Genomic DNA, 15,659 nt, shown 5'->3' on the forward strand with positions numbered 1-15,659 from the left:
CCTTACTGCTTTACATTTGTTCCATCTGTTCCACACAGAACAAGAATGAAGCCCTGTGCATATCTCCAACGCACTGTAATTCAGTCTTGCTGATCATAGGGAGCTGCCTCTACAGAGACCTAATTTCCGCCTTGGTCCCAAGACGTGCTGCTAGGATATGCTGGCCAAACCTGTGATTTTTTGTAGGCAGCATCTTCCTAGAATAATGTTCATTAGTAGTAGCAATTCTAGAATTGCAATAACGGGGAAAAATAATTGAAGGATATACTGCTTTTTTGGATACCTGCTGTAAGAAATTTCTGGATTTGTCTTGCAAACAGGTTTTCAGGCATACTTAGGAGAAAATAGCACAGAGACCTTCTCTGCACCGAAACTGATAAGGGCGGAGTCTTTGGGGGCTGCACCACTATCTGAGCCAGTAACAACAGGCAGTGATAAGTACTAGCACCACACACTTAACTCAGAAGTTTCATTTAACCATTTAATTTTTTTTGCTTTGCTTTTGAACTGTGCGGTGGAAGTGGTGCCTAGTACTGGATCTCGTACTGCCTGGGGTGGGGCGGGGGGGAGGAGGTGGTGTGTGATGCTTGAGGGAGTGGGGAGGAGGTACCCAATTCCAGATCCTTTGCTGCCTGGGAGGATGGGGCGGGGGGAGGGAGTGACTAGGTGGTGCCCAATATTGGATCTCTTGCTGTCCCTTGCGGGAGGGAGTGGGAGGGATTGCTAATAGTGTCTAGAATTGAGACCTTTGCTGCCTGGAGGGGGAAGGTGTCCTAGAATGAAGTTATTTCCTCCTCCTGCAAGCGTTGCTGGAGATGTGATCAGGCTGGGGAGGGTTAGACCTTATCAGTGGGGTTGGAGTTAAGGCTCCTGAGGTGGCAGACCCCATCAAACATTTGACTGCCCCTGGGAGTGAGCTGTAGTGCTTATCCGCTCCAGCAGTCTGTGCATTGAGCAGGAAAATACTTCTTTATTACTACGTGTGCCAGGCTGTGCTGCAGCCCAGTGAGGAGCTACCTGCTGTTGGGTCATAGCTCCTGGGAGGGAAGGAGGAAGGGAAAGAGGTCCTGACATCCATGACCACCCCCTGATCTAACCAGCCAGTTCTTCTTTCCAATACAGATGGCAGCTCAGAGGCAGCGCGCCCTGGCCATCATGTGTCGTGTGTATGTGGGCTCCATATACTATGAACTGGGAGAAGATACCATTCGCCAGGCCTTTGCCCCATTTGGACCTATAAAAAGCATTGATATGTCCTGGGACTCTGTTACAATGAAACACAAGGTTGGTTAACAGCCCTTGAGTGATGTGTTTTTTCTTCTCTCCAAGGCCTTCCTGAATATATCCAGGAGAGGAAGGACCCTTTATGCTTGTAGAGAGCAGGCTGCTTTTAGCACTTTAAGATAAATGTTTGTAGCTGCCTGCTCTACTTAGCTTTGCAGGATTCTGTAGTGGGAACCAGATGGGGGGGGGTGGTGCACGTGGAAGATGGCAAACAGCTAGCAGTCCTGTGTGCAGTGGCATTTTGCTATTAAGCCTCTAAGTATGAGAGTCTCTGGAAGCAGGTAGCCTTCTGTCAATACTTCTGCATGCAATTTTCTGCTTTAATAAAAAGCTTCCTTAAGGAAACATCTTCTCAGGCCATGATAGTAGGAATCTGTTACATGGGAAGTCTTGACTGCATTAGTTTGGCACTAGATTTGAGACAAGATACAGCTGGTATGATTCAACAAGCACATCCTTCTGTCCTAGGGTTTTGCTTTTGTGGAATATGAGGTACCTGAAGCTGCTCAGCTGGCCTTGGAGCAGATGAATTCTGTCATGCTCGGGGGAAGAAATATAAAGGTGAGTAGCAGGCATGCTCTGAAAATTCTTAGCTCTCTTTACTGTGAGTAAGGTTTTATGCCTAGAAATGCTTACCACAGCACTGTAATGTGGAAGATAACCTAAGTCTGTTCCCTGATAGACCTTGATATTCAACCCATTGAGTACATAGTGGCTCTGGGTCCCTTTCTCTCTGAGGAGAAATCTGCAGCATGCTAATAAAACCTAGAATCTTGTTCTTGCAAGCTAGCTCAGTTTTTTCCACCCACACATAGAATAGAAGCCTCTTCAGGACAAAACAAAGGTGATTCTTGATATTTTAATGCCTCCATGTTATATTGTACCTGTGTGGATGATAGATAAGTAGCATCAGACTTTTGTTGTGCCTGTTGATAGTGTGAGGGACTTCAAGTAGAGGTCCACGCTTGCCATACAAAAAGGAGGCATTCAGCACAGAAAGGAGCAAAGGTTTGTAGCTGTCTGTTTTCAGGCAGTAAGAGGGGATCTTGCAAAGGTGTAACTTTGGGGATTGAAACTGGGGGGAAACTAGCATTTTCTGCAGTGTTTTATATCTTGCATTTATATCTCTGATACACTCTGCATATCTGCAGTGTCTGATTTCTAAGGGGGTTTTAGGAGCCTTCAGAAAGATATAGAAGCATTGTGCTTTGCTTTCAGAATTGTTTTCAATTCCTGGAAGCGGGTCTTCGGCAGGTCAGGGAGCATAAATGGGGGAAGTATGGTGGAGGAGAGGGCAGAGTCTGTCCAGGCTCTCGGTACTTCTAGAATCCCCTGTAGTGTAGGTTGTATCCCACAGCTGAGTCAACTGTTGCCCTTTGCTAATTATGGCCTTATGAGGTGTTACTTGGTTTGAAAAGGCAGTCAGCTGGCTGAGGGCTTGTCTGCTGTAACTCTTGGTGAGTCATGCTGCTGCTGGTCAGAATGCTTAATGGACTGTTTGCTGTGTTCTCTGCAGGTTGGGAGACCTAGTAATATAGGTCAGGCGCAACCAATTATAGACCAGCTAGCAGAAGAGGCACGGGCTTTCAACCGCATCTATGTGGCATCTGTTCATCAGGACCTTTCAGATGATGACATCAAGAGTGTGTTTGAGGCCTTTGGGAAGATCAAATCCTGCACACTAGCCAGGGATCCCACGACAGGAAAACACAAAGGCTATGGTTTCATTGGTAAAATGGCTGTCTGGTATTTGATGTGGGGTAGGGAAGAGTGGTTGGGAGCATCTTCTTTTTGGTTGTGTTTTGTGTTTGTTGTTTTTTTTAAACTCTAGTGGAAGAATTCCATTAAGCAATGGGATAGAAATAAATTTGGAGCAGATCTGTGCCTGAACTTAGAAATATAATTAATAGCCAGATATTTTTACTCACTGTTATCTAGGTTGAGAGATCTTGCTGTGCTGACTCTTAACAATGCTTGTGCGATCAGAGGCGCAAGATGAGTGAGCTAAGCCCTGAGGGTCTTTTCACTGGAACTCTTAGCAGTCGTTTTTTGTAAATACAAGTCACAGCTGTGTGATGAGAGAGTGGCTGAGTTTAGGAGTAAAAAAGGTTGTTTGTAAATGTTTCTCTTTCTCACTGCAGAATATGAGAAAGCACAGTCCTCTCAAGATGCTGTTTCCTCTATGAACCTCTTTGATCTTGGGGGTCAGTATCTCCGAGTTGGTAAAGCTGTGACTCCTCCAATGCCTCTCCTGACACCTGCTACGCCAGGAGGACTACCTCCAGCAGCAGCTGTCGCTGCAGCAGCTGCTACAGCAAAGATCACAGCACAGGTAAGGCACAAGCTGGCATGACTCAGCCAAGTGGATGATTGTTGTAACCCTGCTAGAAACAAGCATGCAAACTGTTCCAGCCAGCTGTATTCACTAGTTTGAATGAAAGCCCTTGGCCTAGATCATACTCTGCTGCCAGGACTTCACATCTAGAAGCTTGCGCCTGACACTTGTGAGGATCTCATACACCAGCATTTTGGAATGGAGTCTGGCACAGCTGATCAGAACTTTATTTAAAGAAGTGGTGGGGGAAGATTGGAGGGGATTCCATGTCTGGATAGGCAAACTAATGATGTGGGAAATGGTTATAGTAGAGGCTAAAAGAATGCATGAAAGTACATGAAAGGGAGCAGACTAATGAGGGCAGTAATAATCGCATGAGCAACACTTTGTTGTTGAAAAGACTGCCTGTGTAGTAAGGTGGAAGACGACTGTAATGGCTTTAGACTGTTCAGAAACAAGGAAATGTAGTGATGGAGCAGAATTGGATGTTGATGCAGGAGTCTAGGGTTTCTCAAATTTGGTTTGCTTGAAGTAACAGAAGCTCCTGGCTATGACCAATAGGCACTGATGGAGGAGGATTGCCTTTCAAAGCAAACCCCCAACTGTGTGTCCATTGTCCTCGCCCTCAGCAGCAGAATCTCCCCCTGCATCACCATAGCCCGTGAAAGAAACAAGTTCTAGCACTGTTGGGTTCATGGATTCTCTCAAGCAAAAAAAATTGCAGAGGTGTGCAGCCTATATGTGCTGCTAATCAGCTGACTGGACTTAATTTTGTAAACAGCTCTTTTTTGAAAATATTTCTCTGAATCACAAGGTAAAGGCAGAAGTGGGAGGAATTGCCACTAATGTGAAACTCTCAGGTCGTTTGCATGTCCCCAGTAAAAAGTCCACAAGTCTGGGAACCTCTGCAGTTGACTAAGGAAGGAAGTTGAGGCATGGCTAGAAGAATTATTTGGATCAAAATCAGAGAGAGAACAATTAACTCTTCTCATAAGTGAAATGGTAGAGATCTGTTACAGGCATGGATAAATCTTAACTTTTTCTTTCTACAAAATACTTCAGGACTTGTTACTGTGAGGAAAATGTAAAGTTCCATATATAGAAAAAAGGTTCTGAAAGACCTCAGAGATACTTGGCAGTCTTGTTGCCTTTACTTAGACATGGTATGTATGTAGGTAACGTGTCTGATTTGCCATGTGGGTAGTTGTAGATGACTAGGGAAAAGGGTAAGAACAGTTACAGAAGGCAATATCTCTTACTTTTGCTCCTAGCATAGTTCTCGTATGGAACAGTTTATTTTAAATAAGAGCATATGTAGTCATGGTCTGTAAGAGCTTTAATTTCACAGGTTTTGGTTTTTTAAATGCAAGCTAATCAGTAAACTCAGCAGAGCTAAAGAAATCATGGACATGAGAGAGAAACTTAAGTCAGAGATATAACTTTGGATCTGCAGTCAGAACTGCAACTTTAGTCCGGAATTAGCATGCCTGCCAAGGAAGGCGGAAGTGTCTCCGCACTCAAATGAAACTATGAAGAGAGAGAGGTATTGAGTAGCAGAGATAGTTAATATCTTGACAATGACAGTAAAAAAGTCAGTCTTGCAAAAGAAGTTAAGGAATGAAAGCTATTAGGAAAAGTTTCTTTAGCCATTTAAGTAAAAAGCAGGGGCAGCTAATGACCAGTGTAGTCAAAAATTATGATGGTCTTGTTACAGCACTCAATGCTTACATAAGTATTTTTCCCCTTCATTAGAAGCATAAGGCAGACTGGCTAATGATGCACATGGGATTACTGCATCCTAGGTGGGTGCAAAGCTCAGAGTTTGTCATGTGCAGATGTACGCTTAGTAGTTTGGAGGTTTTTCTATAAGTCTGTCATGTCAGGGCTATCGCCGTATGGTTGAAGCATACCAAACATGATACTTTCATTTATGGTAGCATGGAAAACTGGTACCTGCAGACTTTGTTCTCACCCCAGTGGTAGGGAAAGATTAAAAACAAGCTGTCCTGGTTTTGGCTGGTATAGAGTTAATTTTCTTTCTAGTAGCTGGTATAGTGTTATGTCTTGCATTCAGTATGAGAAGAATGTGGATAACACACTGATGTTTTCAGTTGTTGCTGAGTAGTGTTTGTACTAAGTCAAGGATTTTTCAGCTTCTCATGCCCAGCCAGCAAGAAGGCTGGAGGGGCACAAGAAGCTGGGAGGGGACACAGCCAGGACAGCTGACCCAAACTGGCCAAAGGGGTATTCCTTACCATGTGATGTCATGCCCAGTATATAAACTGGGGGGAGTTGGCCTGGGGCAGGGGCAGATCGCCACTTGGGAACTAACTGGGTATTGGTCAGCGAGTGGTGAGCAATTGCATTGTGCATCACTTGTTTTGTATATTCCAATCCTTTTATTATTATTGCCATTTTATTATTGTTATTATTATCATTATTAGTTTCTTTCTTTCTGTCCTATTAAACTGTTCTTATCTCAAGCCACAAGTTTTACCTTTTTCCTTGTGCTTCTCTCCCCCATCCCACTGGGTGTGGGGGGAGTGAGTTGAGCGGCTCTGTGGTGCTTAGTTGCTGGCTGGGGTTAAACCATGACACAAGCTTTGAAGGAAGCATAACATTTTCAAAAGAAACAGATAATGCAAAATGTTTGGGTGTTTTAGGGAAATACCCCTGCTAGATGAACATAACTTTCTTTGATAAGACTACTTATATACCTTGTTAGGAAAAAGAAACTAATGCATATCCTATCAACAATTCAGGAGTTGGTGGAAACCCCTACGAAAAGCTATTAGACAAGACCAACACTATTACAATGAATTTTGAGATGTGTAGGCAAGTGAGAAGAAGAGGTGTAAATGAGCTGTGCTAGAAATTGCTGACCCTTCGCTGCTGGTGAAATTACTTACAGATAGGTCTCACTTCATCTCCAGTAAAAATACTAGTGGCCTTATTCTAGGCATGAGGAGAAGAGCTCTAATGGAATTAGTTGGCAACACAGAGATGAGATGCATTATTAATGTAGAGTAGAATTGGAATATCGCAGCAGATTGGACTAAGAAATATATGCAGCCTGTAGTAGTAGAGTACAAGATACTGCATTTAAGGAACGAAACCTCAGAATTTTTTTCTCCATGGTGTCAGGGCTTATATGTCAGGGCTCATGAAAACAAGGAAGAGAAGGATCTGTGTAACCAAATCATGAGAATAATAGCCTGGAAAGCAACAACAACAAAACCCCAGATCCTAGGGTGTATTTTAGGCATATTATTTTCAGTAGTTTTATGGAAGTGTTTTATCGTTTAACTAGGTGTTCATCTCAAATGTTTGAATTCTGGTCATCTAGAGTCAGGATGTTTATTTGGATTATAGAAGGTATAGAGAAGTACTTAAATTATGGGGAGAATTGGAAAACCAGGTACGCAGGAAGGAACTAGAACAGTTTGGCTTAGTATAAATAGAAGAATGCTGAAAGGTGCATCAGATTTTTGCTCAAGTACAATCTATGGAGGCAGGTAGGTAACAGGATGGGAGAAGAGGTGCTGACAACACAAACAAGAGGAAGTGGTTATGAAATGTTTCAGTTATTAAGGCTGGAAGTTTGAAGAAAGTTTCCAGTTATCAAAATCAGTAAAGTTCAGTAGGGTCTTAACCAGTAAAAATGATAGTGGCAAAAGTTAGTTATATGATTGTCTCATTGAGAAATTTACTAATGTGGTAATTGTTTGCAGTTGCTATGATCATGAAGGCCAATTTCAGTGCTGTGTTGCTGTCTGCACCTAAAGGATGAAGACTAGAGAGATAAGATTTTTGGTTTAAACTGATCCAGAAGTGTGCAGCTTTTGAAAATAGCAGTTTTGTGGTCTCCCTTGCCCTGTCCCTTGTGCTTGCAGTAGTGTTTTTGACTACAGCATTCCTTGAATCAGACAAGGATTAACCTTCTGCCAGATCCCTTAGGAAAAACTTAAGCTGTAAGAGTTCCCTCACCTGGTTTGTCACGTGGTTGCAGGGTCCTGGTGCTGTCATCAGAGGGGGTGGGATGGGAGCTCCCATCAATCTTTTTAAATGGATTGCATTCCTTGGCATCAGTAAAAAGCTTTATTTGTGTAGAAGGTGGAAACAAATAAAGATTTCTCTTGCTCTGGAATTGCCTGCATCTTTCAAACTGTGTATTGAATCCCTTGGTGTCTTTTATTCAGTAACCGATCTAGCAGCTTGAAAGGGTGGGTGAAATTTGAGTTGCAAGAGAACATTTTTCTTCCAAAGCTTGGTGTCTCGTAGTTTCTACATCTCTCTGGTGGGCTGGGTGGCATATTTATTTCTTTTACAGTAGCACTGGAGAGCTGTCATCCTCAGAATCTCTCTATATATTATTTCTTAGGTGTGAAAAAAGCTGAGCCTCAGCTGAATGCAGCCGTAGAGTGACTTCTTGCAGAATTAACACTTGGGGTTTTTTGGTTTGTTTTTTTTTGTCTTGCAGGAAGCTGTGGCAGGAGCTGCGGTTCTTGGCACGTTGGCAACCCCTGGGTTGGTATCTCCAGCACTGACTCTGGCCCAGCCGTTAGGGGCATTGCCACAGGCTGTAATGGCAGCACAAGCACCAGGAGTCATTACAGGTATGTTTACTCTTCATTTTGTCACTTGTGTACCTGTTACAAAGCATGGTTCCCTATAGCTGGGGTCACAACTAAGGAGAATTTGAAGCTGAAATCTTCTTCCCTACCCTGCTTTGTCAAGAATTTTTTTAAATTCATTTATTTGTGCAGCATAGCAGGAATTTATTTTGTTATATAATAGATACGACAGGGACATGAACTTCACAGCAGGAGTGCATGGCACTCTTGAGTGAAAATCTGGATAATTGTTACTTCATGCAAAATCCTGCACTCTGTCTCCCTTCTGGGCAAGTATATGATGCATGTATTGAGTGCTTATGTCCTGTATGCTGACTAAGCTGCTGCTTATGTCTCCCTGGTCATTGCTGGTGCAGAGCAAATAAAACCATCTAGATTCTGCGGTCCTCTTTATCACTGGCTGGTGTGTGCCCAAATGTTGCAGAATGTTGGTTCTTTTCTTTATGCTACAGAGTTTGTACTCTTACAGGTGTAACCCCTGCCCGACCTCCCATTCCTGTCACTATTCCGCAAGTGGGAGTTGTGAATCCTATCCTGGCTAGTCCCCCAGCATTGGGCCTGATGGAGGTGAAAAAGGAGAAGGAAGAAGAGGAGGTATTCCAGGAGTCGGAGAGGCCAGAGATGCTGAGTGAACAGGAACACATGAGCATATCTGGCAGCAGCGCCCGTCATATGGTGATGCAGAAGTTGCTTCGTAAACAGGAGGTGAGTGCAGTGTGACTGCCCTGAGCTGGTTCCAGTTGTCAGCAAATGAGACTACTATGTGTAGATCTGTCTTAATGTGGTATTGCTATGCAGTTTTGTATGTGGTATAGGTTTCCTGCAGCACGCATTGTAAGTACCACACAGAGCTCGTGGGGGGTTACAAAGTCTACCTGCTTCTGTGCTGCTTGTGATGGTTCTTATTCTGCCTTTAGGATCTTCTCAGAGTTTCTCTGAGGGTTCAGACCCATCACTAGGCCAGAAGAGGCTCAGCTAGAAGGTGTCTTTGATTAAACTGTGTGTTTACTTAGCATCATTAAAGCAAACTATGATGGCCTTTTGGCTTATAATTAAAGAAGTGAGGCTGGCACATAGTCAGGGGCAATCTGTTCCAAACTATTGAGTCCACCTTTTCCCCACAACCTTTTACTGTAAGATGAAACTCCGGTGTTTATAAAACAAAATTTCACAAAAGTTACAGTGAGAAAAAGGACAAGAATGAATGATAGAAAAAGTCAGAACATTAAACAGAACAATAGATGGATAGATTTATTTTTTTTTGGAGGAGGAGGTGGTCTTGGAAGGGGCTGTATTGATAATTTCATCAGGCTTCTTGTTTGGGCATGACCAGAGCTTTGATTGAGTTTCCTATCTGACACGCAGCTTTCCTGAGCTTTGACACTGAATCGACAATTTGTTTGCTAAATAGGGATAATAGTGATGCGCATTTCATAAGGGAGGACACAAATGAGTTAGCTAGTGAGTGTTCTCCTTTACTTTCAAAGGGTATGTAATTTCAAGTACTTCTTTGAGCTTCTGACTTAGCAGCCAATTTTCCTCTGTCACAAGTAACTTTCCCAAAGAATCCAATTCATTTGGTATGCTTGCTCGAAAAAAGTTTAGCAGTGTTGAAAAAGTCTTAAACTACACCATTTGCAAAGCTGCTTACCATTCTCAACCTGTAAGTACCCTTCTATTTTGCTGCTCTTTTAATAGGTTCTTAAAGGCAGTTATACAAATGTGAATAAGAACTGGAACAAGTATTTTAAAATTATCCTGAGCCTGAAATGCCAAATCTGCTAGCCTATGATGTTGGGTGGGCCAGAGCTGGGAGGAAGAGATGTGGTAAAGCTGGGTGTAATGCACAAAACTAGAGGCTGCCCAGAGAGGTTCTGGAGTCTCTATCCTTGGAGATACTCAGTAGTCATCTGGACATGGTCCTGGGCAACTCTAGGTGGCCCTGCTTGAGCAGGGGAACTTGGACCAGGTGACCTCCAGAGGTCCCTTCCAACCTCAACCATTCTGTGATAGAGAGAGGTGCTCAGTCACAAATGGGCTTGATGGGGGATACATAGGAGAGGTATGTCACAGGTGCTCTGACTGGCTCATGTGTCATTATCCCCTGTAATGAAAGTAACTGGTCAACCATCAGTTGTCAGAGGTATGAAAGACTTAGTTAATCCTTCTACTTTATTTAGAGATGAGGAAAAATTAAAAAAAACAAACAAACAAAACCAAACCACAACAGTGGTGTTGAAGATAACAAAGCAAAAACTAACTGGATGGCAACAGCACAAGAAAAATTATAGATATCTCCAGATGACTTGTGCTTCAAAGATGTGTCTAAGAAAAACCCAAGAGGTGGCACAGAGCTTTCCTGACTGAGGCCAGCCACAACATAGCTGTCAGTGAATGAGATTTGTTCATGCTTTGGATGCCTGGGAAGAAAATTTACTTATTTATCCCTGAGAACCTGGGACATTATTAGTTTCATGGGATATGCTTGTAATGGCATAGCACTAGAATATCTGGTGCTCACGCATGCTGTGTAGTCTGATGTGGCTTTGCAGATTTAATCTCAATGTCTCTTAGGTGTATTAATTCACTTGTCCCTTCTCTCTGCAGTCCACTGTGATGGTGCTTCGCAACATGGTGGATCCAAAGGACATTGATGATGACCTAGAGGGAGAAGTGACAGAAGAATGTGGCAAATTTGGGGCTGTAAACAGGGTGATCATCTACCAGGAGAAGCAAGGAGAAGAGGAGGATGCTGAGATCATTGTCAAGATCTTTGTGGAGTTCTCCATGGCCTCAGAGACTCACAAAGCCATTCAGGCTCTGAATGGGCGCTGGTTTGCAGGAAGAAAGGTGGTAGCAGAGGTGTATGACCAGGAGAGATTTGATAACAGTGACCTGTCAGCATGAACTTTACTTGAAAGACTTCGCCCCTGTCCCCTCTGCCTGTCTGGGTTTTTTTAGCCATGTGTAAAGAACGCTCCAGGGTGGGCACAGATCTCTGTGATGTACTTGTAGTTTGGATAAAAGCGCAAAGAAAGCTAGTGTGCATCTGTGTGTGTGTTAAAGGGGCTGACATCTCGTCAGCTGAGTCTGACATGGGTCTGGCCTCATCCACCTAGAAGAGTGGGGCCAGAGCCTGAAGAAGGGTTGTTGCTTGTGCTCCTGCCTTACAGTGTGGTCACTACAGGAACACTCAGGTCAAGATCCCACTGCACCTTTAGGGGCTGGAATAGCAGTTTTCTTCAGAGATGGGCCATAAATGGTTGGAATGGAGGAGGGAGTCTCTTCATAAGGTATTTCAGCAGCACCCTTGAGTGCTCCTGTATTAACAAGGAGGATAGCTTGGGTGGTGCTGGGAGGGAGCCTTCCTACTGAGGATCTGCATGTTGAGCTTGGACTCAGGAGCCCAGATGTGAGTCAGAGCCCAGAATTGAACCACCTGGGCCTTTTTAGAGTGTTCACATCGTGTTTGTCCTGATACCATAGTTTGGACCTCACAATTTTATTGATGGGTCAGAGTTACCCTTACTGATCCTTCCTTAATGTGCCAAAATATGAATAGCAAGTCAGGCTGCAGGCATCACAGCTGGGTTGAGAGTGCGAGTAGTGTTGATCTGTAGGACCTAAAGTGCATTCATGAAATAAACATCTAGCCCTTATACTGTGGACAGTGATACAGAACACATGCCTTTGCCTGAAAGGAAAGTTTGGGGGTTTTTTTTGTTGAGGACTCAAAGCTTTAGTAATATTTACAAAGATTAAATGATTTATTTTAGTAATCTTTCTGTCTAGCTAATGAGTAGGAACAGAATTAGCTCATGTTAATTATTTTAAATATTTTAAGTATGTAAGGGGCTACTGTATTGCTTGTTACGCATAACTGGTACACAGCACAGATCTGAAGAAAATAATCAGTTTAGAAATTCAAATAAAGGAAGAAAGATCTCAAAGGAACTTCAGTAGGGAATTCTGAGTTAAGCCTGCAGCTGTGGGTTGCTTCTAAGCTTGGAGATGTTCTTAAAATTAAATTTTTGTATTTTTTTCAAACACTTAAAAGAACCCTTCTATTGTAGCTTAGAAATTTGTATTTACAGTTTAACTTTATTTATGATTAATCTATGTTTCCTTCTTTTTGTACTAATATTGACTGTTAGCTTAAATAACCTTTCTTCTTCCCTGTTTTCACACCCATTCCAAGTTAATAGAAAGCCTGTTGTTTTCAACTTGTGTTTTGATAGCTGAAGTCTTTTGGGATCAGCTTGCTCTTTCCCTGGTTATCTGCCCTAGCAGGGCTTCTTTGCATTTGTTAACTTGAATTTCCTTTTCTTGAAAGTAGTTGATTAGACCTGCTGAATATATTGTATAAGTGGCACTCAACCTTTCTTATCTGTGCTGGAAATGCATCATCCCATGCCACCTGTGATCCCACTGACCTCTCTCGCAGCCACAGCATACTGGTAGCTCACAGTGGCCCTGGTTTCACAGTGCAGGACAGTGTCTTTGCTGCTTTTGTTTGTGATGCAGGAGAAAATTCACTGTTTTTAATTGTTCCAGAGTTTTATTATTCCTACTGAAGAAAACCAAAGTACCTCTCCCATGACTTAGTTGGTCTGTCTAGCTTTCATTTTCTGCTATTTGCTCCTGTTCTGTTTGCTGGATTTAGGAGTATGAAGACTGCACTGTAAGTTTCCTTGTGGTCTTGATGGTTTAGAAAACCAAAGTGGATAAAATTGATGCAAGGGGAGAATATAGATTAAAGAATGACAGCCTAAGTGTTACTCAACAAGTTTTTTGCAGTTGGTCTTGGCTGACAAGATGGTATGTTAAAAAAATGACGTCATAAATGTCTTGACAAGTCAAATGTCTGACAAAATATCACTCATCTTGACTTCTTTGTGGCTTTTGACACAGTCCTCCACGACATCCTTGTAACTAAATCGGAGAGATACGGGTTTGATGAATGAACTATTAGATTGCTAAGAAATTGGCTGGATGGCCGCATCCAAAGAGTTGCAGTCAACAGCTCCATGTCAAAATGGAGATAAGTAATGAGTGGTGTCCCTCAGGGGTCCATACTGGGACTGATACTGTACAAATATTTTTATTAATGACATAGTGGGATTGAGTGCACCCTCAGCAAGTTTGCAGATTGCACCAAGCTGAGTGGTGCAGTTGATACACTAGAGGGAAGGGATGCCATCCAGAGGGATCTTGATGGGCTTGAAGAGTGGGCCCATGTGAACCTCATGAAGTTCAACAAGGCCAAGTGCAAGGTCCTGCACACGGCTTGGGGCAATCCCTACTATCAGCACAGGCTGTGGGACAAATGGATTGAGAGCAGCCCTGCAGAGAAGGACTTGGTACCAGTGGATGAAAAGCTGGACATGAGCCAGCAATGGGCGCTCACAGCCCAGAAAGCCAACGGCATCCCGGGCCCCATCAGAAGTAGCGTGGCCAGCAGGTCAAGGGAGGGGATTCTCTCCCTCGGCTCCACTCTGGTGAGACCCCCCCTGGAGCACTGCATCCAGCTCTGGGGTTGCCAGCAGAAGACAGACATGGACCTGTTGGAGCAAGTCCAGAGGAGGGACATGGGAATGGTCCAAGGGCTGGAACACCTCTGCTGTGAGGAAAGGCTGAGAGAGTTGGGGTTGTTCAGCCTGGAGAAGAGAAGGCTGCAGGAAGACCTTATTGTGGCCTTTCTATACTTAATAGGGGGTTTATAAGAAAGGTGGGGACAGACTTTTACCAAAGCCTGTAGTGACAGAACAAGGGGCAATAGTTTTAAACTGAAGGAGGGTGAGTTTAGATTGGACATAAGGAAGAAATTTTTATGGTGAAGGTAGTGATACGCAGAACCAGGTTGCCCAAAGAGGTGGTGGATGCCCCATCCCTGGAAAGTATTCAGGGCCAGGTTGGATGGGGCTTTGAGCAACCTCGCCTAGTGGAAGGTTGGGGGGGAACTAGACGATCTTTCAGGCCCGTTCTAACCCAAACCGTTCTGTGAATCTAAGATCAGGTGTTGTACAACATTGTAATGAAAATGCTATAGCGTGAGCTAAACACAAATTGATTAGGAATAGCGGACAAACTATAATCCTAAATAGAAAAGAAAAAAAAAACCTGAATGAGGAAGGGCTTTTTTCCCCTGGGTTCACAGAATCATAGAATAGTTTGGCTTGGAAGGGACCTTTAAAGGTCATCTAGTCCAACCCCCAAATATCTAAGTAGATCTTAATAGAAAACTGATTTATGCCAAATGTATCTAATGATTGAGGATTTTGAAGCAGGTATAGAAATAAGCATTTAACAGGCTAGCATGGCAGGTCAGTAGCATGTTAGGCTTGGCATAAGTGGATATAGTCTGCTTTGTTTTGTGTTTAAAATGGTTTATTCAGCAGTGGGGGATTCTGACTTGGAAAGCTGTAACTCGGAAGAAGATGAGAAGGTTATGGGGATAATCAGTGGGTGTGCTATGTGGTGTTGGATGTTGTGGTGGTGTTCTCTTGGGGCAAGTTCGGGGGGGGGGGGCATTCACCATCTCTATAGTTAGCCTTCTAGGTGACTGTACAAGCCTGAAGCTATCGGTGACAAAAGGATGACACGTGTGACCAGAAGAGCACAAAGTTGCACCGTGACAGCCTCCCTTTGGAGAAACTGGCAGACTGTTGGTCCCTGAGAACACTGGTTGTGTTGGACCCTTCCCTGAATTTATTGATGGCCTCTCACCATCCCTTCCCTGTTCCCTCTTAACGTGATGTCTGCAATCACCAACTTACATTTAGTCATGTATTCTGATTTTCAAATTTCGTGTCATGCTTTCTCAACAAACTGGAAAAAGTTGCAGATGTCTTCAGGTGCAGCATGGATCTGGTAGGAGTACAGACAAAAGAATGGGTATCTCTGCGTTAGCCTGTTAGTCAGGCTTCAATCTTTCTTGATATTCTTCCTCTTAAATGGTTGTAGTCTGAACAGTTTTCTGACAAGGTAACAAGGTGTCCAAGTTACTTCACCTTCAGACTTTTCCTATTGGCAGAATACACCACGCTGCAGAGTAACAGTTTTCAGCTAGTTTTATCTGTGTAGGGCTTTCTCTATTGATCCTCAGACAGCATCATTCCTCAGAGTGAATTATTTGAAAAATGTGGGCAATTCAGAGTGGGCTTTTTGCAGAAGCAACCTCAACATCTGGAAACCTGGCCTAGTGGAAGGTGTCCCTGCCAATGCAGAGGGGTTCGAATTAGATGATCTTTAAGGTCCCTTCCAATCCAACCCATTCTATGATTTTCTGAAACCTTGCCACATAACTCCCCACCAATGGACTTTCCTAGATTGGCAACCCTAAGTTAGGACACAGAATTGTGCTGATCTCATTAAGATTCTGGCACAGGTCTGCAGTAATTGCCTGA

At 43.4% G+C, this 15,659-nt stretch overlaps 1 protein-coding gene across 4 annotated transcripts in view; it reads left to right on the forward strand.

Annotated features, from left to right (window-relative positions):
• Window positions 1–13,031, forward strand: part of PUF60 (poly(U) binding splicing factor 60) — a 31,678-nt gene extending 18,647 nt beyond the window's left edge. For all 4 annotated transcript variants that reach the window (XM_049830119.1, XM_049830129.1, XM_049830143.1 and 1 more), the window contains 7 exons: window positions 1,123–1,284; window positions 1,753–1,845; window positions 2,801–3,014; window positions 3,426–3,616; window positions 8,100–8,235; window positions 8,723–8,958; window positions 10,861–13,031. In XM_049830119.1, the coding sequence (XP_049686076.1) occupies window positions 1,123–1,284; window positions 1,753–1,845; window positions 2,801–3,014; window positions 3,426–3,616; window positions 8,100–8,235; window positions 8,723–8,958; window positions 10,861–11,160 (1,332 nt within the window). In that variant the 3' untranslated portion in view covers window positions 11,161–13,031. The remainder of the gene's footprint in view (window positions 1–1,122; window positions 1,285–1,752; window positions 1,846–2,800; window positions 3,015–3,425; window positions 3,617–8,099; window positions 8,236–8,722; window positions 8,959–10,860) is intronic.
• Window positions 13,032–15,659: the final 2,628 nt, after the last annotated feature.

The sequence above is a fragment of the Accipiter gentilis genome, chromosome 2 (genome assembly GCF_929443795.1).
Source record: "Accipiter gentilis chromosome 2, bAccGen1.1, whole genome shotgun sequence".
NCBI classification, from domain to species: Eukaryota; Metazoa; Chordata; class Aves; order Accipitriformes; family Accipitridae; genus Astur; species Astur gentilis.